This window comes from Eubalaena glacialis, chromosome 9, assembly GCF_028564815.1.
Source record: "Eubalaena glacialis isolate mEubGla1 chromosome 9, mEubGla1.1.hap2.+ XY, whole genome shotgun sequence".
NCBI classification, from domain to species: Eukaryota; Metazoa; Chordata; class Mammalia; order Artiodactyla; family Balaenidae; genus Eubalaena; species Eubalaena glacialis.
Window position 1 is genome coordinate 115,100,355 of NC_083724.1, and position 27,505 is coordinate 115,127,859.

Below are 27,505 nucleotides of genomic sequence, written 5' to 3' on the forward strand. Positions count from 1 at the left end.
ACCGTCTCCAATATACACAGCCATCGTGGCCCCAGAACATGCATTTTCCAACAATACTGTAGTGGACTTCAGTACAGGTGACTGTGCTGAAATCACCCAAGGTGATTTACTCTGATGAGCAGCAATGACTCTGAACTTGAGTGCCCCAGGCACTGCTCTAGAGGGGCTGAAGGAAGAACCCAAGTTACTCCCCTGCTTTAGCTCCTCCTTTAAATTCCTCCAGATCAGGGAGCCCCATGGCTTGGGCTTCCTAGGACTGCCCCTCACAAAAAATAAAGACTTCTTACTCTGGGCTGGAGAGGAGCAGAAGCGTTTCTTAACTTTACACCAGAGCTGGAAGGCTATCATGGGAGTGGCTAGAGTGGGGAGGGTGGTGAATAACAATGCAGCCCAACCACATCTTTCATCTCAGTTGGATTTGTTTTAATTGCCCTTAGCTCTGCCAAGGCCCTGCAACTGAGACACCTCTGGCTCGAGGCTGAGCTAGTAAGTTGCACACCAGCTAGATTAGACCCACGTTCTTTAACTGGCCGTAGGTGTGTGGGTTCATTTCCGGGCTCTCTATTCTGTTCCGCTGATCCATATGTCTGTTTTATCTGAAGGGCACCAGTAAGTGTGCGCCGAGGTGGTAAAAATGCCAGGGAGGAACAGACCGGTGAGCCGGAAGAGGAAGGCCAAGCAGGTCCCAATGACTCTGGTGTCAAGTCTGACCTGCTCAGCTTAGGGTTCGGTGGCAGGCAGCTTCTGACAGGGTTCCCCAGGCTCCCCGCCTCCCATATTCACACCCTTGCATGGGCTCCTCCCACTGAATGTGGGCTGGACCAACCGGCTTGCTTCTAGTGAAGAGACTGACAAAAGTGACAAGATGTCACTTCCAAGATTAGGTTACAGAAGACCGAGACTTCCTGCTCGTCCACAGTCTCTCTCTTGCCCTCTTGTTCACTCTGATGAAACCAGCTGCCATGTGGTGAGACGCTCTGAGGAGATGCCCATGCGACAGGGACCTGAGAGAGGCTTCAGCTACCCACCACCCCTGAGGAACTGAATCCTGACAACCACCACGTGAGTGAGCCAAGAAGGGGATCCTCCCGGTGGAGCCTGAGATAAGGGCAGCCTGGTGGGAGACCCAGAATTACTAATAAGTTAGGAAGTGTTCTGGGCCATGTTCTAGTACAGAGGCAGTGTTTTAATACCTCAACTCAGCCTGGGCTTTTCTCAGGTCTCATCAATGACATTTTTACAAACTCTAATTGTACAGAACATTTGTAGAAGGTTGGTCTTCATACCTAATTTAGTTGCTTTAGTTGCAATATTCAATAATTTACCTAGCCTCTTTTTTCCCTTCATATATCTAAACTGAGGGTAAAATGTTTCCTTCAAAAACTGTTGGGGAGGGAGGGGCAAGATGGCGGAAGAGTAAGACGCGGAGATCACCTTCCTCCCCACAGATACATGAGAAACACATCTACACGTGGAACTGCTCCTACAGAACACCCACTGAACGCTGGCAGAAGACGTCAGACCTCCCAAAAGGCAAGAAAATCCCCACGTACTTGGGTAGGGCAAAAGAAAAAAGAAATAACAGAGACAAAAGAATAGGGACGGGACCTGCACCAGTGGGAGGGAGCTGTGAAGGAGGAAAGGTTTCCACACACTAGGAAGCCCCTTCGTGGGCAGAGACTGCGGGTAGCAGAGTGGGGAAGCTTCAGAGCCACAGAGGAGAGCGCAGCCACATTGGTGCGGAGGGCAAAGCGGAGAGATTCCCGCACAGAGGAGCGGTGCCGACCAGCACTCACCAGCCCGAGAGGCTTGTCTGCTCAGCCGCCGGGGCGGGCGGGAGCTGGGAGCTGGGGCTCGGGCTTCGGTGCTAGCCGGGAGGGAGTCCGGGAAAAAGACTGCAGCTGCCAAAGAGGCAAGAGACTTTTTCTTGCCTCTTTGTTTCGCGGCGCGCAAGGAGAGGGGATTCAGAGCGCCGCCTAAACGAGCTCCAGAGACGGGCGCGAGCCGCGGCTATCAGCGCGGATCCCACAGCAACAGGGACACAGAGGGAAAAACGGAGAGATTCCCGCACAGAGGCTCGGCACCGAGCAGCACTCACCAGCCCGAGAGGCTTGTCTGCTCACCCGCCGAGGCGGGCGGGGGCTGGGAGCTGAGGCGCGGGCTTTGGTCGGATCCCAGGGAGAGGACTGGGGTTGGCTGCGTGAACACAGCCTGAAGGGGCTAGCGCACCACAGCTAGCCGGGAGGGTGCCCGAGAAAAAGTCAGCAGCTGCCGAAGAGGCAAGAGACTTTTTCTTGCCTCTTTGTTTCGCGGCGTGCAAGGAGAGGGGATTCAGAGCGCCACTTAAACGAACTCCAGAGACGGGCGTGAGCCGCGGCTCTCAGCGCGGACCCCAGAGACGGGCATGAGACGCTAGGGCTGCTGCTGCCGCCACCAAAAAGCCTGTGGGCGAGCACAGGTCATTCTCCACACCGCCCCTCCCGGGAGCCTGTGCAGCCCGCCATGGCCAGGCTCCCGTAATCTGGGGACAACTTCCCCGGGAGAGCGCACGGCGCGCCTCAGGCTGCTGCAACGTCACGCCAGCTTCTGCCGCTGCAGGCTCGCCCCGCCTCCTCCGTACAGCTCCCTCCCCCCGCGGCCTGACTGAGCCAGAGAGGCCGAATCAGCTGCTCCTTTAACCCCGTTCTGTCTGGGCGGGGAACAGACGCCCTCAGGGGACCTACATGCAGAGGCGGGTCCAAATCCAAAGCTGAACCCCGGGAGCTGTACAAACAAAGAAGAGAAAGGGAAATCTCTCCCAGCAGCCTCAGAAGCAGCGGATTAAAGCTCCACAAACAACTTGATGTGCCTGCATCTGTTGAATACCTGAATAGACAACGAATCATCCCAAATTTAGGAGGTGGACTTTGGGAGCAGGATATATTAACTTTTCCCCTTTTCCTTTTTTTTTTGTGAGTGTACATGTGTATGTTTCTGGGTGAGATTTTGTCTGTATAGCTTTGCTCTCACCGTTAGTCCTAGGGTTAGGTCCGTCCGTTTTTTTTTTTTTTTTTTGCTTAAAAAAATTTTTTTTCCCTAATAAATGTTTTCTTAATAATTTTTTCCTTATTTTCTATTTTTAAAAAATTTAAAAAAATTTTTTAATAAGTTTTTTCATATTTTTTATTTTAAAAAATTAAAAAAATTTTTTTTTCTTAATAAATTTTTTCTTAATTTTTTTCTTATTTTTAGTATAAAAAATTAATAAACCTATTTTTAAAAATTAAAAAAAATTTTTTTCTTAATAAATTTATTCTTAATAATTTTTTCTTATTTTTTATTATAATTGCTTTATTTTATTTTATTTTATCCTCTTTTTTTCTTTCTTTCCATTTTTTCTCCCTTTTATTCTGAGTCGTGTGGATGAAAGGCTCTTGGTGCTCCAGCCAGGCGTCAGGGCTGTGCCTCTGAGGTGGGAGAGCCAACTTCAGGACAATGGTCCACAAGAGACCTCCCAGCTCCACGTAATACCAAACGGCGAAAATCTCTCAGAGATCTCAATCTCAACATCAAGACCCAGCTTCACTCAACGACCAGCAAGCTACAGTGCTGGACACCCTATGCCAAACAACTAGCAAGACAGGAACACAGCCCCATCCATTAACAGAGAGGCTGCCTAAAATCATAATAAGGCCACAGACACCCCAAAACACACCACCAGACGTGGACGAGCCCACCAGAAAGACAACATCCAGCCTCATCCACCAGAACACAGGCACTAGTTCCCTCCACCAGGAAACCTACACAACCCACTGAACCAACCTTAGCCACTGGGGACAGATACCAAAAACAACGGGAACTACGAACCTGCAGCCTGTGAAAAGGAGACCCCAAACACACTAAGATAAGCAAAATGAGAAGACAGAAAAACACACAGCAGATGAAGGAGCAGGGTCAAAACACACCAGACCTAACAAATGAAGAGGAAATAGGTAGTCTACCTGAAAAAGAATTCAGAATAATGATAGTAAGGATGATCCAAAATCTTGGAAATAGAATAGACAAAATGCAAGAAACATTTAACAAGGACGTAGAAGAACTAAAGAGGAACCAAGCAACGATGAAAAACACAATAAATGAAATTAAAAATACTCTAGATGGGATCAACAGCAGAATAACTGAGGCAGAAGAACGGATAAGTGACCTGGAAGATAAGGTGGTGGAAATAATTACTGCAGAGCAGAATAAAGAAAAAAGAATGAAAAGAACTGAGGACAGTCTCAGAGACCTCTGGGACAACATTAAACGCACCAATATTCGAATTATAGGGGTCCCAGAAGAAGAAGAGAAAAAGAAAGGGACTGAGAAAATATTTTAAGAGATTATAGTTGAAAACTTCCCTAATATGGGAAAGGAAATAGTTAATCAAGTCCTGGAAGCACAGAGAGTCCCATACAGGATAAATCCAAGGAGAAACACACCAAGACACATATTGATCAAACTATCAAAGGTTAAATATAAAGAGAACATATTAAAAGCAGCAAGGGAAAAACAACAAATAACACACAAGGGCATCTCCATAAGGTTAACAGCTGATCTTTCAGCAGAAACTCTGCAAGCCAGAAGGGAGTGGCAGGATATACTTAAAGTGATGAAGGAGAAAAACCTACAACCAAGATTACTCTACCCAGCAAGGATCTCATTCAGATTTGATAGAGAAATTAAAACCTTTACAGACAAGCAAAAGCTGAGAGAGTTCAGCACCACCAAACCAGCCTTACAACAAATGCTAAAGGAACTTCTCTAGGCAAGAAACACAAGAGAAGGAAAACACCTACAATAACAAACCCAAAACATTTAAGAAAATGGGAATAGGAACATACATATCGATAATTACCTTAAATGTAAATGGATTAAATGCTCCCACCAAAAGACACAGACTGGCTGAATGGATACAAAAACAAGACCCATATATATGCTGTCTACAAGAGACCCACTTCAGACCTAGAGACACATACAGACTGAAAGTGAGGGGATGGAAAAAGATATTCCATGCAAATGGAAATCAAAAGAAAGCTGGAGTAGCAATTCTCATATCAGACAAAATAGACTTTAAAATAAAGACTATTACAAGAGACAAAGAAGGACACTATATAATTAATGATCAAGGGATCGATCCAAGAGGAAGGTATAACAATTGTAAATATTTATGCACCCAACATAGGAGCACCTCAATACATAAAGCAAATACTAACAGCCATAAAAAGGGAAATCGACAGTAACACAATCATAGTAGGGGACTTTAACACCCCACTTTCACCAATGGACAGATCATCCAAAATGAAAATAAATAAGGAAACACAAGCTTTAAATGATACATTAAACAAGATGGACTTAATTGATATTTATAGGACATTCCACCCAAAAACAACAGAATACACATTTTTTTCAAGTGCTCATGGAACATTCTCCAGGATAGATCATATCTTGGGTCACAAATCAAGCCTTGGTAAATTTAAAAAAATTGAAATCGTATCAAGTATCTTTTCCGACCACAACGCTATGAGACTAGATATCAATTACAGGAAAAGATCTGTAAAAAATACAAACACATGGAGGCTACACAATACACTACTTAATAACGAAGTGATCACTGAAGAAATCAAAGGGGAAATCAAAAAATACCTAGAAACAAATGACAATGGAGACACGACGATCCAAAACCTATGGGATGCAGCAAAAGCAGTTCTAAGAGGGAAGTTTATAGCAATACAAGCCTACATCAAGAAACAGGAAACATCTCGAATAAACAACCTAACCTTGCACCTAAAGCAATTAGAGAAAGAAGAACAAAAAAACCCCAAAGCTAGCAGAAGGAAAGAAATCATAAAGATCAGATCAGAAATAAATGAAAAAGAAATGAAGGAAACAATAGCAAAAATCAATGAAACTAAAAGCTGGTTCTTTGAGAAGATAAACAAAATTGATAAACCATTAGCCAGACTCATCAAGAGAAAAAGGGAGAAGACTCAAATCAATAGAATTAGAAATGAAAAAGGAGAAGTAACCACTGACACTGCAGAAATACAAACGATCATGAGAGATTACTACAAGCAACTCTATGCCAATAAAATGGACAACCTGGAAGAAATGGACAGATTCTTAGAAATGCACAACCTGCCAAGACTGAACCAGGAAGAAATAGAAAATATGAACAGACCAATCACAAGCACTGAAATTGAAACTGTGATTAAAAATCTTCCAACACACAAAAGCCCAGGACCAGATGGCTTCACAGGCGAATTCTATCAAACATTTAGAGAAGAGCTAACACCTATCCTTCTCAAACTCTTCCAAAATATTGCAGAGGGAGGAACACTCCCCAACTCATTCTACGAGGCCACCATCACCCTGATACCAAAACCAGACAAAGATGTCACAAAGAAAGAAAACTACAGGCCAATATCACTGATGAACATAGATGCAAAAATCCTCAACAAAATACTAGCAAACAGAATCCAACAGCACATTAAAAGGATTATACACCATGATCAAGTGGGGTTTATTCCAGGAATGCAAGGATTCTTCAATATACACAAATCAATCAACGTGATACATCATATTAACAAATTGAAGGAGAAAAACCATATGATCACATCAATAGATGCAGAGAAAGCTTTTGACAAAATTCAACACCCATTTATGATAAAAGTCCTGCAGAAAGTAGGCATAGAGGGAACTTTCCTCAACATAATAAAGGCCGTATATGACAAACCCACAGCCAACATTGTCCTCAATGGTGAAAAACTGAAACCATTTCCACTAAGATCAGGAACAAGACAAGGTTGCCCACTCTCACCACTATTATTCAACATAGTTTTGGAAGTGTTAGCCACAGCAATCAGAGAAGAAAAAGAAATAAAAGGAATCCAAATCGGAAAAGAAGAAGTAAAGCTGTCACTGTTTGCAGATGACATGATACTATACATAGAGAATCCAAAAGATGCTACCAGAAAACTACTAGAGCTAATCAATGAATTTGGTAAAGTAGCAGGATACAAAATTAATGCACAGAAATCTCTTGCATTCCTGTATACTAATGATGAAAAATCTGAAAGTGAAATTAAGAAAACACTCCCGTTTACCATTGCAACAAAAAGAATAAAATATCTAGGAATAAACCTACCTAAGGAGACAAAAGACCTGTATGCAGAAAATTATAGGACACTGATGAAAGAAATTAAAGATGATACAAATAGATGGAGAGATATACCATGTTCTTGGATTGGAAGAATCAACATTGTGAAAATGACTCTGCTACCCAAAGCAATCTACAGATTCAATGCAATCCCTATCAAACTACCACTGGCATTTTTCACAGAACTAGAACAAAAAATTTCACAATTTGTATGGAAACACAAAAGACCCCGAATAGCCAAAGCAATCTTGAGAACGAAAAATGGAGCTGGAGGAATCAGGCTCCCTGACTTCAGACTATATTACAAAGCTACAGTAATCAAGACAGTTTGGTACTGGCACAAAAACAGAAATATAGATCAATGGAACAGGATAGAAAGCCCAGAGATAAGCCCACGCACATATGGTCACCTTATCTTTGATAAAGGAGGCAAGCATATACAGTGGAGAAAAGACAGCCTCTTCAATAAGTGGTGCTGGGAAAATTGGACAGGTACATGTAAAAGTATGAAATTAGAACACTCCCTGACACCATACACAAAAATAAACTCAAAATGGATTAAAGATCTAAGTGTAAGGCCAGACACTATCAAACTCTTAGAGGAAAACATAGGCAGAACACTGTATGACATAAATCACAGCAAGATCCTTTTTGACCCAGGTCCTAGAGAAATGGAAATAAAAACACAAATAAACAAATGGGACCTAATGAAACTTAAAAGCTTTTGCACAGCAAAGGAAACCATAAACAAGACCAAAAGACAGCCCTCAGAATGGGAGAAAATATTTGCAAATGAAGCAACGGACAAAGGATTAATCTCCAAGATTTACAAGCAGCTCATGCAGCTCAATAACAAAAAAACAAACAACCCAATCCAAAAATGGGCAGAAGACCTAAATAGACATTTCTCCAAAGAAGATATACAGATTGCCAACAGACACATGAAAGAATGCTCAACATCATTAATCATTAGAGAAATGCAAATCAAAACTACAATGAGGTATCATCTCACACCAGTCAGAATGGCCATCATCAAAAAATCTAGAAACAATAAATGCTGGAGAGGGTGTGGAGAAAAGGGAACACTCTTGCACTGTTGGCGGGAATGTAAATTGATACAGCCACTATGGAGAACAGTATGGAGGTTCCTTAAAAAACTAAAAATAGAACTACCATACGACCCAGCAATCCCACTACTGGGCATATACCCTGAGAAAACCATAATTCAGAAAGAGTCATGTACCAAAATATTCATTGCAGCTCTGTTTACAATAGCCAGGACATGGAAGCAACCTAGGTGTCCATCATCGGATGAATGGATAAAGAAGATGTGGCACATATATACAATGGAATATTACTCAGCCATAAAAAGAAATGAAATGGAGGTGTTTGTAATGAGGTGGATGGAGTTAGAGTCTGTCATACAGAGTGAAGTAAGTCAGAAAGAGAAAAAGAAATACAGTATGCTAACAGATATATATGGAATCTAAGGAAAAAAAAAAAGGTCATGAAGAACCTAGTGGCAAGACGGGAATAAAGACACAGACCTACTAGAGAATGGACTTGAGGATATGGGGAGGGGGAGGGGTGAGATGTGACAGGGTGAGAGAGTGTCATGGACATATATACACTACCAAATGTAAAATAGATAGCTAGTGGGAAGCAGCCGCATAGCACAGGGAGATCAGCTCGGTGCTTTGTGACCACCTAGAGGGGTGGGATAGGGAGGGTGGGAGGGAGGGAGATGCAAGAGGGAAGAGATATGGGAACATATGTATATGTATAACTGATTCACTTTGTTATAAAGCAGAAGCTAACACACCATTGTAAAGCAATTATACTTCAATAAAGATGTTTAAAAAAAAAAAAAACTGTTGAAGACCACAGCAAATGAGAAATTACACACACACACACACACACACATATGTGTATATATAATATATATTATTAACATTATATATCTATGATATTCAGTGCCTATGAATTCCTCCCCTTCACTCTATGCTTAAATTCTTTGGGTATCTTATTCTGGTACCTTATATACTGACTACACTGCTTTCAGATCTAAAACTAATTATTTGTCATTTCTCTCTTTGGAAATGTTTAGAGGTTTCCTTTATCACATAGGTTTGGTGACTATGTTTTCACAAACAATTTTGATAAGTTTTCTATTAGCTAGACAAAAGATTTAAACTAGGAATTAGTCAAATGTATTGTTGGCTTTTCCAAAAGAACAAACTTTCAATATTCTTTTGTACAAGGTTAGCTTTCAATGCTTTTCTCTCCTTCCTGGTGTGCACTGGCTGATTTTAACCAAGCCAGTCCCCTCTCAATCATGCCATGTTGCTATGTTTTTGCCCACAATGTTCTCTTATCTTGGAACGATCTCTTCCCTCATTCAAACCCTGCTTAACCTGCCAAACCAAGCTTGAGTCTTGCCACTTAGTACGTAATCTCTGCTCAACAAGCTCCTTGGGTACAGGGACTATGCCTTAAACTTTTGGGGGCATTTCCCTGAAAACTTATAATGCCAGGCACTTGGTAGTTAATGAACAAATGAGACTGAAGTCCTCTAAATTTCTTATTTATACCCCCAAATTTCTTTCGCTAACACCTTTTTCACTCTTTTGAGATATTTAGTCACTTCCTCATTACTTCCTTCTATCTCCTAACATCTTGTCTAACTCAGCTTTCCCTAAAACTCTCCTTATGCTTGAGGCCATAATTAAAGAGGCATTTACAGAGCCATTCAAAGCCATTAGGATTATTGGCTGATTAAGGATAAGTCGGATAAGGAAACCCAATGGGAACTAGTTCTGTTTTTTCTGGCTTTCCAATTTATCAAAGTCAAGTTCTCAGAGTCTAAATGCTTAATAAGTACTTTCTAAAAGATTTCATTTTTTTGTTTTGTTCTTATCACACTTCAGTGCTTAATAAACTTTTTTCCCAGGGCTTGACATCACGCCAGAGCTCTGCTGTCTCTTCTTCCATCCTACCAGCACAACATCATGTGTTTTCTTAAAAGAGCAGGACTTTTAGGTCCACAGGGACCACTTAAAAGCTTATAAATAAAACACTGGTTGGGCTTTTTCTAAGTGTTTGATGAATGAATGACTGAACAAAATAAATATAAGAGCAGAATACAAAGAATACAAGAAGCAGAGAAGTTTCTTTCTTCTCATTACAGTGAAGTGTGCTTACTATACATGTGAGTGGGGTGGGGTGGAGATGGGCTAGCAGAGTGATCTTTATGGAATTTACCAAAAGTAAAGCCTGAAAATCAAGCACTTCTCAATACTAAACTGAAACCAGATTATAATCCCTGTTTTTTTGTTTTAGATCAATTTCTCTCTCCAAAGTACAAAGGCAATTGCTTAGGCTACTGAAGCATGACAGAAACAATTCCTGAGAGGGCCTAAACCATCTCTGCTTTAATTTTATGCTCATCAAAAACCTCTTACCTATAACTTGATCTCTTTAAGTGGACTTGCTGCCCAGAACAGCAAGTCCTAGACAGATGAACCACCCTAGTTCTGGAGCTAGGCAGATATCTCAGGATAAAGTAATTAAATGGGATTTTTGTTTCTCAGTCAGTATCCTGGGAGTTTAGTTAGCCCAAACCAGTCTTCAGAGGCTAATCAACTCTGAGTGAAATGAAATAATGATTAAATTTCTGGAACGGCAAAGCTGAAGAACTGCCGAGTTGTGACGACTCCATCAAAGTACTGCCACTCTCTGAGCACCTGCTTAAGGGCATCTTTAAAAACTATAACATAAGCAAACTTAGAGATAGTTTAATTCAATTCTCCTATTTTACAGAAAAGAAGACTGAGTCCCAGAATCTGAATGACACTGCTAACTAGAGGCAACAGTGGGATTAGGAAAACAATCTTCCTTCTACTATACCACTTTGCTCTCATCAGGAAAGGTAGCACTGAAAGATAAATAAGGCTGTGGAAGGCAGACGTGTGCTGGTTACTGAAAGGGGGTTATGTGAGCCAAGTATATCATTAAAGGGAGAAAGGTTGTTGGTGTTTACTGAGCACCTACTGTGTGCCTGGCACTGTTTTAAGGACTTTACTTGTATTACTCATTTAGTCCTCACAACAACCTTGTGAAGCTGCTAATATTATTCCTATTTTATAAACGAGGAAACAGAGCCTAGAAGAAATAAACTTCTGCAGCTAAGAAGCAGATCTGGAAGGAACTCAAACACCAGTCTATTTGACCTCCAAGCCCGTAGCTTTAATTTTCTTCCTACTACATAGTTAGACCTGATAAATTCCTCTATAAATACCCAAGGAGTGTCAGAGCAGAGGAACTTCAAGTACAATACGCTTTTTAAAAAAATTTTATGTCTTCTAAAAGATATAAACCCACATTTTAAGCTCTGAGTACTGAAAACTGCCATAACATTTCAGCCAGGAATATATTAATGCATAACTCCTTAATGCTTGTCAGAGGATTATGACAATACCCTGTGATGATTTATTCTTAATTATAATTGTAAATTTCTAGTCTTATACAAAAATGCTACCCTTATATTAAAAATACTAGAGACTGGGTAAGTTTCTTCAGTGGAATATTGTGCTTTAAATTTTCCCATTAAAAACCTAAATTTTGAAGTGCATATGGGAATGTCAGAGGCTCAAAAATTATACTGTAAGGGATTCTCCTTTTCCTACCCTTCAAAAATCTCTTTTTCAAGAAGTATAAGCTACAATGTCAAAATGAGGAAGAAGGATGGCTAACTTCTAAATAAACTTCAGGGAGCAGTGTCGACTGAGGCAGGGAGTCAGGCAGCTGCCAAAAAGCAAGAATAATTTTTTTTTTTTTTTGGTAAACATACTAATACTAAATCAAATGCTAATTCAAACTAACTTCCTGTGATTTAAAGGAATTTGTCAGAAACCAATGAATCTGAAAGATTTTAATTCATTGTTTTTTTAGTTGGTCTTATTAGTAACTTAAGCTACTAAGATGCATTAATTCTTGACATTTAACCAAGAAACTGCCTGTAAAAGGTTTTAAGTATAAGTCAAAACCTGGGGACTCAAATCCAACTCATGGAGGTGTTTTGCTTGGATCATACAGAATTTTACTTTAATGTGAGAGCCAACATTTTTTAAAGATGAAAAAAAAATCACATTTAAAACATCCAGATCTTGAGCTTCTTTAAAAAAAAAAAAAAAAGTAAAAGGGAAGATTTGGCAGTGATGCGCTCACTTTCCCATACGGCCAAAAGTCTGCTGAAGCTGTGTGTCAGCTGCCCCTTTAGAGAGGTGTAGTCACTGGTCCACAATTCCTGGCAGCCCACCTCACTCCTGTACTTACCTATAAACCCCTTCCTCATCCCTGGAGGCATCTGAGTTTGTGACCCCTATTTTATAGGAACTGGACAAGGAGAATGCAGGAATTAAAAAATAAATAAATAAAAAAATAGAAGACAAAGCCCACATCACTTAGTCACTGTACTAGACAGCAAAAACAAACAAACAAACAAAAACAAAAAAACCCAGTGCTTCTCAATACAGTGTGTCACAGTATCTTAAAACACTTGATATCAACTAGCTCATGACGGAGGGAACTTTTAAAGTGGTGTAAATCCTTCAGCATAAATGTTCAAATGCAGCACTTTTAGTATTCTGGCCCAAGATTAAATTCTAGGTGAATACCTCAAAAGAATTCTCTTATCTGATGTCAATTAAAAAATAGCTCCTCAGATTTTTCTACCACTTCTAATATTTATGCTGAGTTTCTCCAAGAGAAAAACAGGACACAGCTTTCTTGGTTTGTCTAACACCTCAGCACAATCTTTCCAATAATTAGACTCTTCTCTTTGTCTATCAGTAACTATGGCTCGTCTCACACTCAAAAGCCAAAACAAACTGCTTGACCAGGGTCAGAACTATGGTCAGGTTGCATGAAGTAATGAAATAGTCTCTGACTGGCCCAACTTCTTGCTCCTCTACCAAGTTAGCTCTCAACAGCTTCTGATTTTTGCCCACCAGGTGGCGAGACAGCAAATTCAAGGTTTTATTTCAACTAGCACCTTTGTATTCCCTAAGCACCTCAGGAAATAACTTTCTGGCCCCCTCCCTAGTCCTCTGCTCCTTCAAGTTCAATTCACCTTTTTCCCTAATATATGATGGCCCTTTTTTTGGTGAGCCAGTTATCTTGTATTTTACAAAGAATGGGAAGCAAAGAAAACTGCCAAGGACTCTGCCCAAGGTCACAGAAGAAAAGGCAAAATAAGGACTTGGACTTCCTTAAGACTTGGCCCAGGGTTTGGGATTCAGGAAACAGTGACCTTTGAACATCATTTCTGGTGTGCCAAAATTATTTGTGGCAGAATATTTAAGGGTATAAATTTAAAAGGAGGAAGTGAGGGAAGCCAAGGTGTACGTGTTCCACAGGGAAAGAAAACAAAGTCCTCAGGTTTCTAAGGAGGGAGATGGAGAGAAGTGAGGTGAATGTGGGCCAGTGGGCACATGGGAGAGGGAGAAAAGGGGAAGGAGGTATGCAATGGGCAGGAGGAAGGGAGCTGAGAATAAGAATGTACAACGAGGACGGGAGGGGACCTGTACCAAGCGGGTGGGCGGACAGATCAAGGAAGCCATCCATGTGCACAGAGAAGACTCAGACTAGTGCATGTCCAGAAGGCGTTTCCTAATGAGAAGCCAGACAGACACCATATCCCCAGTCAAGGAAACAGAGACACAAGAAGATCCATAAAACACAGGAGAAAATGTGCACAGTTATGTTACTTCTCCCCTCACGTGAGAGGGGGCTCACATGCCCGCGAGAAGCCTGTATGTGGCTGAGAAGCGGCCCAGCACAGGGGTTAAGGGCACGGACTCTGGAACCAGACTAGCCCAGCTGCCTGGGTTTGAATCCAAATTCTACCGCCCAGTAGTTGGCTGACCTTGAATAAGTTACTTAACCTCTCTGTGCCTGTTTTCTCTTCTGTAAAATGATAATGTTAAAGAACTAAGTGAATTAAATAAAACACTGAGAAGAGTGTCTGGCACATAACAAGTGCTACACAAGTTAAATAAAATAAATAACACGTACAAAAAGGAATGCATAAAGGAGGAGACTCACATGCTCAAACTCTGAGACAGTTACAGTATAAAAACCACAGCATATTCTCCTAGCTACATATTCATATCCTTGTAGAAAGAATGTCACAAAAGCCAAGACATTCTAAAGTTTAGGTAAGTAGATGGCGAACAAATCACGGACCTAGAGGGAAAGAGAACCCAGTGGCGAGGTAGCTGGAGAAGAGTGGACTTGGGTAGGAGTGTAAGGAACGCACGTTACCTAAGAAGTCACAGATGGGCTTTTACTCCAGACTCTGGACGCCAGGCCTGGACGGCTGGGGCTGCGGTGCTGGGAGGTGAGGGCAGCAGTTGGCAGGGCTGGACCAACTGCAGTATGTTAGGGCTGACTCGTGTCCTCTGCTGCCGATCAAATATGAGAGTGGAAGTAGAATCAAGCTGCCTCCCGCCTCCTCTACTGCGTTTCTACTTACTTCATCTATAGCCTTAGCCCAGGCCTTTGTTCTCTGGCCTGGGTTTCTGAATCAGCTCTGCCGCTGGGCTTCCCGCCCCCATCTCTGCACCCCCATCCATCCTCTCTTATGCTTCCAGGGTTACTTCCCCTAAAAAAATATGCGATCACGTCATTCACCGCCTTGTCAACCTCCCCTGATGGGCTTCCCGCTCTCAATAATAAAAAGTTCCATCTTGACACAGCAGACGCTTCATTATCTTGCTCCAATGTCCCTGTCTGGTTTCGCCTTTCACCTCTTTACTCAGCTAATTCTAACCCACCCTGAACTTCTCACTGTTCCCTAATATACTATATCCTACGGTGCTGTGCCTGGACCCCACTTTACGACCCTTTCTATCAGGAAAAGTCCTTTCCTTCCTCTGAGACCCATCTTAATTGTCATCTGCTAAGGAATGTCCTCCTCAGTTCCCTAAGCAGAGAAAGTTCTTCATTTTCTGAGTGCCTACAGCATTGTGACCAAGCATCTCTTATAATACATGCCACCCAAGACTGTAATTTAACTGTTTGTCCGATTTCCCATTAACCCCTCAGCACGTCAAAGAGACAGCCAACTGTTTTACTTATTTTTAAAAACTCCCGGACCTAGCATACTACCTTGCATATGGTATGGTTGCCTCTCAAATATGACGGTTGAATCAAACACAACCCTTCCATAAAACAGGGAAAGGGGATCTTAATTCTAACAGTATAAACATTTAAGCAGAAAATATGAAAACAATTGAGACTGTTCTGCAAAGCCCCCAGCTCTACTGCCATGGGGAGTAGATGGCCCGCTGCTTACCGCTGAATATCCTTGTTCTTCCACAAGGAGGCAGACTGAGCCTTGGGCACGCGTTCAATGAAGTTCACCAACTCTTCCATGAGAAGCCTGAGTTTAAACAAAGAAAGTGATGAACACTCAAAAAGGAATCAGAAGAACATGGCACTCTTAACACTGTAGCCAAGGGAAGCAGGCTTGCCTGTCTGCCCTCCCCAGTCGTCTTTCCTCTCTCTGCTGCATATAAATGTGGGCACCATTTTACATAGAGTTGAACAAAAACCTAGCCTTTGCGTTGAATTTTCATGTTAAAAATTCTGGATGTAAATGATTTAATTCACCTTTAAAATAAGCCTGGTGTGCGCTTTTTGTCTCTAAACACTGAAATATATAAGCCTATGGTTTAACTCACGCTCTTAAGACCTCTGCCTTTATTTAGGTAATTAAAAATACAAAAGGAGAAGTAGTTAAATGAGCATGAAGTACCTGATTTTGGTGGCAGCAGAGGTGGGGGTAGGATTGTTTTTCAATGACAATATTAAATGGACATTTTAAACTGGTAAAATAAGTTCTCTTCATATACATTTTAGGAATTAACAAAATTCCACATGGAAGAATACTCTAAGGACTAATCCTAAAACTCTAACTCAAGGACCTGCCAAAGGACAGGCTCTGCAGATCACAAGCTGGGTCACCACAGAGTCACAACTGAGGGAATATAAGCGATGCCGCACTCAACTGGATCAATGATCCCATGCTCTGAGGAATACATGGGAACACAGCACTGATGGGACCCTGGATGGCTAGGGGACGACCAAAAAGCTAGAAATAGACTTTCAACATCTTGAATCCCCTACACAATCCAGTATAGATGTTCCATATTGATTTAAATCCTCTCCCAATAAACACACAGACATGGCAAGCCATAAATTTATTAGGATTTGAATGCCGAACAACTTCATTTCCACTTATTTACTTATTCCTAATACTATCATCGTCTTTCATCTGTTTTTTTTTAAATTGTCTTTCATCTTGAAGGAGCAGTACCAGTTCCAGCATTCTAAGATACGGGATCCAGGCTCATTATTTTTCTGGCTGTAGCTTTCTGCAGAACAGTCTGGTATGTCCATCCTCAGGCTTTAACTTTTTCAGACTAGAATCTAATGTTTTCAGCTTGTCCTCTCACCAAAACTGTTACATCATCTTGAGTGTTTTACTTTCCTACAATGTCTCTTCCTCAGATCCTTTATGTTTTTCTGTACACACTGCAGGTAATATGGTTTGACACAAAAACAAGGACACATTTTGTTTCATTTCTGGTAATTCCATCGTATTGGACTTCAGTCAGATTCTAGAACCCAAAGCACTTAGATCCCATATTTTGGGTCTTGATAGTATTACCTTATACCATACTTCTTTGTTTGCTTCAACACAATTCTTTTCTTCTGGGGTAATTTTCTTCTCACTAAATGATGCTATGGTTACTTGAAACAACCATCTGTCCCATGGAGGCTTGGGAGGGGCAGGGGAAGAGACAGCACAGCATTCTCAGAGTCAAAGAAAGGCTCTGAGGTTTTTATTCCATACAGTCCTGAGTTTCACTATGTCAACAGTACAGACAACGTATCCATCTAATTACCCTGTTTTCTACCGTCCCCATTTATGGTCTGCACTATACCATAAAAGGGGGGAAATTTTGAAAGCAAAGTAGTAAAATTTCTTCCTCTTTTCTTAAATATGCTGTGTTCCTTTCCTCCCGAAGCTCTCTGCACTGCATCCTGGTGGCATCCTACTGAATGATACTTCCCCTAATTAGTATCATCTGCACAGAGGAGCTGTCTCTGCAAACTCCCTGCTCCCGTTTTTCTAAAAAAGACTAACGACCATTACTCGCAGCATCAGTCTCTAGGCAACTCCAAAGGACATTTGTTTTATCTGGAGAGTTGTCTATTCGTGCCCGTTCTCTGGGTCAGCTGCTCAGAGGGAAATAACAATCCCTCCTCGCACAACACTCTATTAACAGTCACCACTGAAGGGAGGAGCTCACCAGCCACTCTCTAATGGCACAGGAAGAAATGCTCTCACCTGCCGATCTGAACGGTGGGCTCTGTGGCATAGACCGTGCCTGTGAACCCCGTGTGCTCAGTGATGTAGGGCAGAGCCATCATGCAGTGATAGTTAGAGATGAGGATCACATCTACCGTAGACAGATCTATTAGCTCGGTCTGAAAAGAAAGGGGAGGGAATGATAGATATCTGTGCGGGGCACATAGATCAACGTGATGGGACTGAAAAATGATGTTGCCAGAATGCAGAGGAGTGGCTTTGGTACTACAGAATAATGATGCCTTTCCTGCAACGCTTCTATTCTCTCAGTTTAGGATACTTCCTAATGTTGACATTACGCGGCAGGACAGGATGGCTACTGACGAGAGTGCAGCCCGTCCGACCGCCAGAGGTGCTCTGATTTTACTAAAACAGAGTTTTGCGAGTCAGACATGCGAGGATGAACGACAACAGGACACTTCAGCAGCTGCTGCCTGGCAGGTGGAAGCAGGTAACACGAAGCAGACAGCACAGTATCAGCCGTGAGGGAGAGGCACACAGAAACCAGCTCTTCAAAAGTCAAATGCGGGAGGCTACTGTTTTTGGCGTAACTTCTGACCACTAGTGTTGGGTGTAGACCCCCCGCAAATGTAGTGGCAGAGTCGTAAGAGGAGGTTATACTCTTGTGTTCTACCCTAGTCACAACCCCCGCTCTACCCTTCACTCCATTATTAAGGTCATGTGAAAAGGGAAAAGACAGGTTGGCAGGTGAGAAAAAATGCTACCCATGTTTGGTAAATTTTCATGAACGCTCTTTTAGTAGAAGGGAACTTTTTTCCCATAAATTTAAGTCCTACCTGCCTTTTAAGGCTCAATTCTCTTCTTCCACTAAGCCTTCCTTATTTGCCCAGACGAAAGAAACCACTTCTTCCTCTGAACTGTCAAGGCACTTTATGAATATCCCTCTTGTGGCAGTTATTATTCTGTACAAAGGCAGGCACCTCAAAGTTATCACTTTGTCCCCCCAAAACTGAATGTCTCTGAGCTCAAGAATCCTATGTGACTCATCTCTGTCCCCTCCCCGCTGTGGTAGCCAGGACATAACAGGCCTTGGCGCACTGTTGTTGGAGGATTGTATCGTTATAAGCAGCACCCTCTGTGGAGAAAAGTGAGATGCAGCGGTTCAGAGACATCATCTTAGTCTCTGAGCTCTCCCTCATGGAACTTACCCTGTGGAAACTGTATGGTACAGTACGGACAGGATGGGGTAACTCAAGAAAGAGTTTTAGTTAGCAGAATGGGTTACAGAGCTACTATGTCCCCCACAGAGTAGAAGTAACAAAGATGTCTGTGCCCTCTTTGCAAATAACAGAGACAGTGTGCCATTTTGGGTGTGGGTATCTTCTGGTTGGTGACTTTATGTGTAAAGTAAGTTGATTTAATAAAGCCGCCAAGGCATAATCAGCTCCTGAGGACAGCATGGAGAGTAGAGGTCAGAAGCTACTCACCGTCAGGGCAATGGCAATCTGCGTGAATAAAATGTCTAAGGACATAACTTAACTCCATGTTGTGTACTGCACTTCCAAGACAATATCCTCACATAACAAAGGGTCATGGGACATCCTGCTGGTCCTATTCCCCACCAACTCTCTAGAACCATTTTTAAACAAATGAGAAGATTAAGACAGAGTAGCAGAGTGACACGTCCAGAAGAAAACAAGGGAAGAAGAGGTGAAGCAACAGTAAAACCCAACAGCATCCCTACTTTCCTTCTACCTATACAGAAACTGGGTAGGAATATTTGAAATTTCTCTTTACTATATAAGAATCAGCCCACAGAGTCTAGAATGATAAGAAATTTGGTGAGGACAGCTGGGGGGAAAATATATATATATATTTTCTGCTTGGATATATATCAAGAGTGCCTACATAAAAAATTTTCCTCTGAGAAATAAATTTAACACCCAAACTATGTTTATATATTCACATCTATATGTTCACTTGCATACTTTCACTCAATGAAATCCCATAAAGATTATTTTAATTTTAAACTTTTATATACAGACACTTGGGTTCTACAGACCATAAACTGAGTCAAAACAATCATAATGTATTGGTTGCTTACTATACTGTCCTAGACTTTATGCACAGTCTACAGTGTAGACTTTGGGGGAATACAAAGATATTTAAGGTAGCTGCGCTAGATTATAAATTCCATGAGGACTGGGACTTTAGTTCTGCCTGGCTCAGCCACAAGTCAGCCAAGATTGGACAGTGTAGTAAGTCCCTCTCTCCTAATTCAACAACTCTCGTATTTTCTCCTGATCATACAATGCCCTGGTTTCCCTTAAAATAGTGACTACTACTAACTTGTCATAAACCACAAATTATGACATTAGTTGAAAAAACCTATATGGCTTTAGAACCCTAAATATAACAGTGCTGCTTTAGCTTGGCAAAGGTGAACTGTGAAACGGTGACTGTTTAATTTCAAAGTTTAGTAGTTGATGGAGCAAGTCAGAAAGTCACCAGAACTCCAAGCCAGGAATCCTCCACTGCGGGCCACAAGCTGAAGGCTGCAGCAGTCAGCGCCACAGGCAGTAAACTGACAATAAATGTAGCACCTAGGATTAGCAATCTTTGAACAGATGGGGAACTGCCCCACCAACTATTAAATGACAAATGAAGATGACGAAAAAGATTTTATTAGCAGTTAGGGAGAGCTCAGGATTCTCAATAACTGTCTACCTTCACACTTGTTCTTACTAGTGTACCTCAAACTTTCTCCCTTATTTGCCAATTTCAATTACCATGTCCTTCTTTGTTTTTCTTCCTCTCTTTCACTCTGGTGTCCTAAAAGGGCACATCACCTACTACAAAGAGAGAGAGAGAAAAAAGTTTATCTAAAGGGTATCAAAGGAAGTTGTAGAAATGGAAAGAGAGAGAGGAAGAAAGGACAAAAATAAGGGACACAGCACTCCCAATTTCTTTTTTTCTCTGGCACTGAAATGTGAAAGTATTTTCGACAGGCACTGACATCCCCTGGGCACACGGAAAGAATAGAATGGTAGCTTCTTATTGATTTCCTCAGGAACCCTGGACTGGCTACTGGCTTCCCTACACTTCATCTGTGAGCTGAGAACTCCATCTAGGCCACTCTGGGGATTAGGCCTGTCAGCTGAGATTAGTTTCCTTTAAGACTAATGCAAACTGATCTTTGTTTCCTTTAAAACAATGAAACTGGACTCAAACACTTATAACAAGTCTCACTGTGATGATATGTAAGCGACAGATATCCATGACTCAGTTCAGAATCCATGAATTTCAAGCAATATTCCGTATGTCATTTCAAGTCAGCAAGAATTTTTACAGTTTACTGTACTGGCTGGATAACAGTAACTCCCAATTACCCAAGACTAGAAAAAGTATGGCTAACCTAAGACACAGGCATTATCCAGTCGGCCTTCTGTATCTGTGGCTGTGAAACCTGCAGATGCAGAGGGCTGACTCTGTTCATTGCACTCCATCATTTTATATAAAGTGCTTGAGCATCCGTGGATTTTGGTATCCACAGGGGCTCCTGGAACCAATCCCCCACAGATACCGAGGGATGACTGTAATTACAAAATTAAAAGGCTTGAGATATTTCTTTACCAAAACTATGCTCCAGTGTGAGTGTCAATGTGGATTATAGAAAGAGCTAGGGACGGGAAGAAGAGGGTGACTTCAATGATTTACAGACAATATAAAAAGCTCCTAAATGATATTTTAGCTGTAAAACAAAGTGCCTAGAATAACAGATCCATTTCAATTTGAAAATAGGAAGCTAAGCCCCTGAAAATTATTTCTTGATTTCAGTTTGAGAGATGATAAGATATGCTTTGTTTCTACAACAAGATTCACTTTAATCTTACCTCTGGTAGGCAGAATTCGGGCACAGAATCCACAAATACATGACCTGAGCACTCCTTTAGCTCCTAAAAGACATGAAAAGAAAAAATTCTACGAAGTAATATCCAATAGATACAGCGCCAAAGAAATTTCATCCCCAAACCAAACTTTCCATGAAGTATCACAGATTGCTGGAGTTGGAGGGAAGCTGGAAGGTTATTTAGGTCAACTGTTCATTGTTTAAGCTCAGGGAGGCTAAATGTTTTATTTAGGATTTAAAAAATGCTGGCTGGTGGCTGACTCAGGACTTGAATGCACATTTCTTGATGCCTCTTCAAGGAAGCCATGTGTGGACACATGCTGCTTCCATAACTCATGACCCAAAGCTTTCCAAATAATTGTTAGATGGACCATACCAGCAATATCAGAATGATCTGGAACACTGATGGAAGTAGATTCCTGGGCCCTACCTAAGATCTAAGGGATGAGAAACTAAGGATGAGGCCATGGAACTGGTGTTTATAACAAGCACCTCCAGTGATTTTGTTCTGCAATTAGGTTAGGAGTCCAGGGCGTAGACAAATGATTTAGAGCCCCTTTCTCCTCCTACCAAGGTTTGAGGGGCAAATAAGGAGGGAGATGAAGAGTACAGGGTAGGGATTAAACCACCACCACCACCATTCAAAAGAAAAAAGTGTACTTATAAAGAAAGAGAATTTAGTGCAGCTCCCACTCTGCCCGTGACCTACAGTATTTAATGTGCCTGTCTTACTTTGGATTCCTTCACAAACAGATCCTGAGAAAAGGGTGTGTGAAAGCTTACAAGGGAGGTGCTAAAAACAAACAAACAACAAAAAACCCAGCAGGAGGAAGGGCAAGTGATAAAGGGAAAAGCAGGTGACCGATAACGGATATGTTACAGAGCTACATACCACTGTCGGCAACAGGGAGTCACTCCCATGGGGAAACTCTAAGAACCTAATAACCTGGGAGTTATTCTACTCAGGGGCAAGGGACCTGGGATATTTATATAGCAACTCGTGCATTTGGGGCAGCTTTAGGAAAAAACTGTCAGGCAAAGCCATACAGGTATTGGCAGTTGGATTTATGACATAGGAGTGGGCCACCAACAGAGTCTGCTACAATGCCCCCAGGAGGCCACCAGAGTTGCTGCCTTCCCTTGATGACACTTTATACTGAAATCTATGCAGGAGTTTTTGCTCCAAAGTTAAAGCTATCTATGACTCTATAATGAAACCACTAAAAGATAGATTTTGGTTGACAGTTTCCTCTTTTCGGAAAGAGAAAAATAGTGTTAGAACTTTGTTCCATTGTGTTTTCATTAGTCACCAAACATAAATGTCTATATATTCATATATATGTACCTATATTTATATACTGGAGTCTGAATGATTTTACTCTCAATCTTTACCTGAAAATAAGGTATTAACTGTATGTTATTTTCCTTTTGAATTTTACAAGTCTCCTATCAGAACCTTGATAGAATATTTCCTCCCCTTGCCTTCCACTGTAAACTCTGGTTCCTCTCCTTATATGAGTACCATTTAACCAGTAGAGCGCTGAGCCAAAAAGAGACTGAAAACCATTCTTAATTACAATGTACCTGCCAGCTAAAAACAAATGAGCAATTATGTTTAATGAAAGAAGACTCCCAGCTCCCTTAGGATGAGGTTAAAAATGATTAAAGACAAATCATGGGAAATTTCAAAGCGCTGCCTGGCCTTAAATTGACTATGTAATCTTCTTCCCCATATTGCCATGTACCAGGGTATGTGTACCTCACATGACAGAGCTTCCTCTGAGGCCCTCATCCTTCCTGGCCTGGAGCAGCATACTTGCCATTCCACGTACTTACAATGTTACTCTATTTTATTCACCACTCCCTCCTAATGAAATGCTCCCACATACACATGCAAGTCATTTTGCTCACAATGCACAGGTAATGGGATGCTTCTGAGCCTTTCTCAGGGAACAATGATTTACAGCCAGCAGAGAGTTAGGCTGAAATTTCATCAGGTGCACGGATTCTTGATTGTCACATAATTTTACAGTTAGCTATGAGGGAAATCTGGTTTCACATCATGCATTTGGCTTGCACTTGAGGTTGGGGTGCAGGCACAGGAATTAATTCTGTAAAAAGAGCACCTCTTTATTTAACAGTATCTATTACAAGAAGGAAATGCCTTATTCAATTCAGATGAATCATTTTAAGGATCCTTACACTTATTCAGTCTTTCAATTCTGAAACTGGGGAGAGGAAGAATGATTTGGAGGCCTAAGAATGGCATGGATAAGCTTTACAGTTTTTAATCTTCCTTTACCCTCTGATTTTTTTTTCAGGAGAAAATTTGACTAGATTATAGTTTTAACATTTTTTTTATCTCTGGTCTCTCATGTATACGTTAAATGCCTAAAAACTGATCTGAGGAAGGAATTACTGTGAAGATAATCTAATGTCAAAAATTTAATAGCCTTGGGAAAAAAAAAAGTAATTTGAGTCATTTACTTTAGTCCTAGTTAGTGATTAAAGTCATAATAGGACCCCAAATCCTAGATTCCTAGAACTATGTTCTTCTGTCACAACTTATAAGAGTGTCCATTCCAGGCTACCAGGATCATAGATCATAGTCTGGAAGGCCCTTCGTTCATATCTACCTGAAAACATGTTTCCCTCCCACGCCCCCAAGAGCACACTGCCCGGCAGTTAAACACTCGCTCCTCAGTCTGTTCTCCACATGGCAGCCACGGTGGACTGAGCAGAGGAAGACACTGCCCGCTGCAACCCTTTGTGGCCTCTCATCACCCAAAGAATAAGACTCAGACTTTTTACAAAGCCCTAGCTGATTTGACCCCTGACAGAGCAGTTTAAAACTCACAGTGTTTGGGGGGGTTTTAAAGTTATTAAAAAAAAAAAAAGTTCACTCCTTACAGGTGGAGAGTCAGTACAGCCTCAAAATGAAATGAGCTAGGGACTTCCCTGGCGGTCCAGTGGTTGGGACTTCGCCTTCTGATGGGGGGCGGGGTGTGGGTTCGGTTCCTGGTCAGGGAGCTGGGATCCCGCATGCCTCGGGGCCAAAAAACCAAGAAAAGGCAGTATTGTAACAAATTCAATAGAGACTTTGGGGATGGTCCACATCAAAAGAAAATCTTTAAAAAAAAAAAAAAGAAATGAGCTAGATGGAATTCTCTAATAAGCATCACCACTGAAACTCTCATTGCAATTCTAAAAATAATAGTTTTCTTTTTGTGGTGATAAAATGTATTTGCAGCAGAAGTTCTTAGATTTTACACATGAGAAAACTGGATCTGTACCTGAACACTGAGACTCCTTAAAAGGCTCTTAAAAACAATAATTACCAAGTACTGAAGACTTTACATGGGATTTTTCAGGGAGAAGACACAGGGGAAAAAATGAGCCCATCAGTCACATTATTATCGGGTGGCTCCGGTATGACAAGATGGCTTTCCAGTGGGTGTAGATACGCTTCAGCTAATCATTACCTTGTCCAAGAAAGCATTGCCATCCTTTAGGGACCAGCCAGGAAGATTAGACAGCCTGGGACTGCAAAACAAAAGATTAAATTATCCTAAATAGATTATAATCCTCAGTGATTTCACAGTGACTGTACTGGCTCCATAAAGTGAAAAACAGTTTGAAATTACTGGCAGCAATGCCTACCCAAAATACTAATCAAAAAGATGAAAAATAACCATGTGGTATCAAGCTTAAGAATTAGTGGCAATGGAACATTAAAAAGCCAAACAGTTTTGCGCTAAATTGGGAAAATTAAAAGAATGCTATGCAGAATAATAAAGAGAAAAAAGAATGATGAGACACTAGAGCATTGTACAGTTTTCCCATCACTGGCCCCAACTTCACCTTGCTTGTGTTTGACAACAAGCCTGAGGGGAAGGCCGAATGGGACCATTATATTGTGGATGACAAAACAGACTCAGAGGGGTCAGGTGTCTGACAAGAGCACTTAAGCTGCCTACCAGCCAGAATTCACCACAAATAAAAATCTGAATTCTGCTTGAGTCCACCTTCTGGATTCATTACTTATAAATGAATTAGTCAACTTGTTACCTGTGGCTTGAGCTTCCAATTCCGGAAAATGAAGCTAGTTTTCCTAAGTGTTATGAAAAACATACCTAAGTGAGTAATTTCTAGAAGGTGAGGTTAATTTCACATATACATTATATTAAAGAAGTCTGAATCAGAAATCATTCACTCTGGTAAGCTCAGGATTTAACTGTGTGCTATTGGTTGACCAGAAGAATTATACTGGAGGTTGAAAATGCAAATAACTCAGGAGAAAATAAAAATGCTGGTAAAAAGAAAAACTTAACGATCAAGGTGATACATGAAGAAAAGCACACAGAAGTACAAGTTGGATGGCAAAACGATTTTAGCACTTCAACACAAAATTAGTCTGTGAAGTAAAAATTAAAGGCAAAGTATGGGCATGGGACTAAAAGACTCTATAATCAGAAACCAAGTTAACGTATAGTATTGCATCCTCTCTCTAAAATAAGTTTATCAAATTCTGACTTTGTAATTAGGTGGTAGGTACGAAAGTCAAATTGAAACATAGATATGTGAATATTTGTCAATCTTCTAGGAAAGATTAAAAACCTGAATAAAATATACATGCATCTAATTTTAGGAAAAAAAGTGAGAATTTAAGGGGTAACTTTTAATTTTGACATAATTACTAGCTCATAGAAAAGCTGTAAGAATGTAAGTACAATGATGTCCCGCATACCCTTTGCCTAGATTCTCTGTTTACATTTTGCCTTTATTAATCAAAAAGTGAGAATTTTTGGATTTCATTCTTGAGAATGAAAATTACTACTAGGAGAATCAAATTTGGTTGGCATAAATTATACCTGAAAAACTCTTTTTAAAACTCTGGGAGTTTTCCCAGAAAAATACTCTATTACCATTAGCTGTTTAATTCCCATCTCATTTCATAGTCACATATGTACCTTCACTTATAGACTTCTTACTTCTTAAAAAATATTATTTACTATCAGATCAGATTAAAAAACCAAGCATTCTAATAAAAGCGTAATGACAAGACAATCTGAATACTGCTCTCATTTCATGCACACTAACTCTCTAAAAGAAGTTGTAACTATCCACTTCCCTTTACAAAGAGAACTGGATCAAAGGACATGCATCCTGTCTGTTCTCCATCGGACACACACAAGTCAGCCTCCAAATTACAGATGACTGATTCAATTAGTTTTGTCCTCAACAAGTGATTAGAAATGGTACACTGCTTATGGGACTTCCCTGGTGGTCCAGTGGTTAAGACTCTGCGCTCCCAATGTAGGGGGCCCGGGTTTGATCCCTGGTCAGGGAACTAGGTCCCACATGCTGCAACTAACAGCCTGCATGCTGCAACTAAAAAAAAAAGATCCCGCGTGCCACAACTAAGACCTGGCGCAGCAAAATTAAAAAAAAAAAAAAAAAAAAAAGAAATGGTACACTGCTTATCAAAAAATAATTTTTTAAAAAGTAAAAATTTCAGGTATTGTGGTTTTAACTCTTGCTAAACATTTTTTATAACGTCAAAGCCTTCTATGAAATATCTGTAGTTATTCTGGACTTGAGAAATTGCTAGTAGATGGTACTGAATGCTCCAAGGAGAGCAAGACCATGTTATAACAACAGTGCCAAAGATAAAGGGGCACACAAATGTGTCATCAGATGGCAAATGGATGCTGACTACAGAGATGGAAATATTTTGTTACTGGGGTCCAACAAGCTAATGACTAAACCATGAAGAGCTAGTAAACTTTAAGCTACCAAAGAGGAAGAGGTTTATTACTTTGTTCCTAATGATTACAAAATTTGAGAGGGAACAGGAGTTACAAGGTGAAGACAGAGGGCGATTTTCCAGAAAGAGGGACAGGAAACAACCTCGTCATTTGGTGAAGTGCTGAAGGAGGATAAGGTATTCATCTTCACTCATTCATTAATGAATCTTGATTTATGTGTCGAGCACTCAGATGCTGGTGATACGACCGTG

The 27,505-nt window shown here is 41.0% G+C and overlaps 1 protein-coding gene across 2 annotated transcripts in view; it reads right to left on the reverse strand.

The window, feature by feature from the left end:
* The window catches only part of INTS9 (integrator complex subunit 9), a 123,797-nt gene that overhangs the window by 52,097 nt on the left and 44,195 nt on the right, over window positions 1-27,505 (reverse strand). Inside the window, exons 3-6 of one of the 2 annotated variants that reach the window (XM_061199464.1) lie at window positions 24,969-25,029; window positions 21,470-21,532; window positions 17,595-17,734; window positions 15,534-15,620 (exon numbers count right to left, since the gene is read on the reverse strand). In XM_061199464.1, coding sequence (XP_061055447.1) covers window positions 15,534-15,620; window positions 17,595-17,734; window positions 21,470-21,532; window positions 24,969-25,029 — 351 coding nt within the window. Of the gene's footprint in view, window positions 1-15,533; window positions 15,621-17,594; window positions 17,735-21,469; window positions 21,533-24,968; window positions 25,032-27,505 lie in introns of those variants that run through there. The other variant, XM_061199465.1, reaches the window with a different exon arrangement.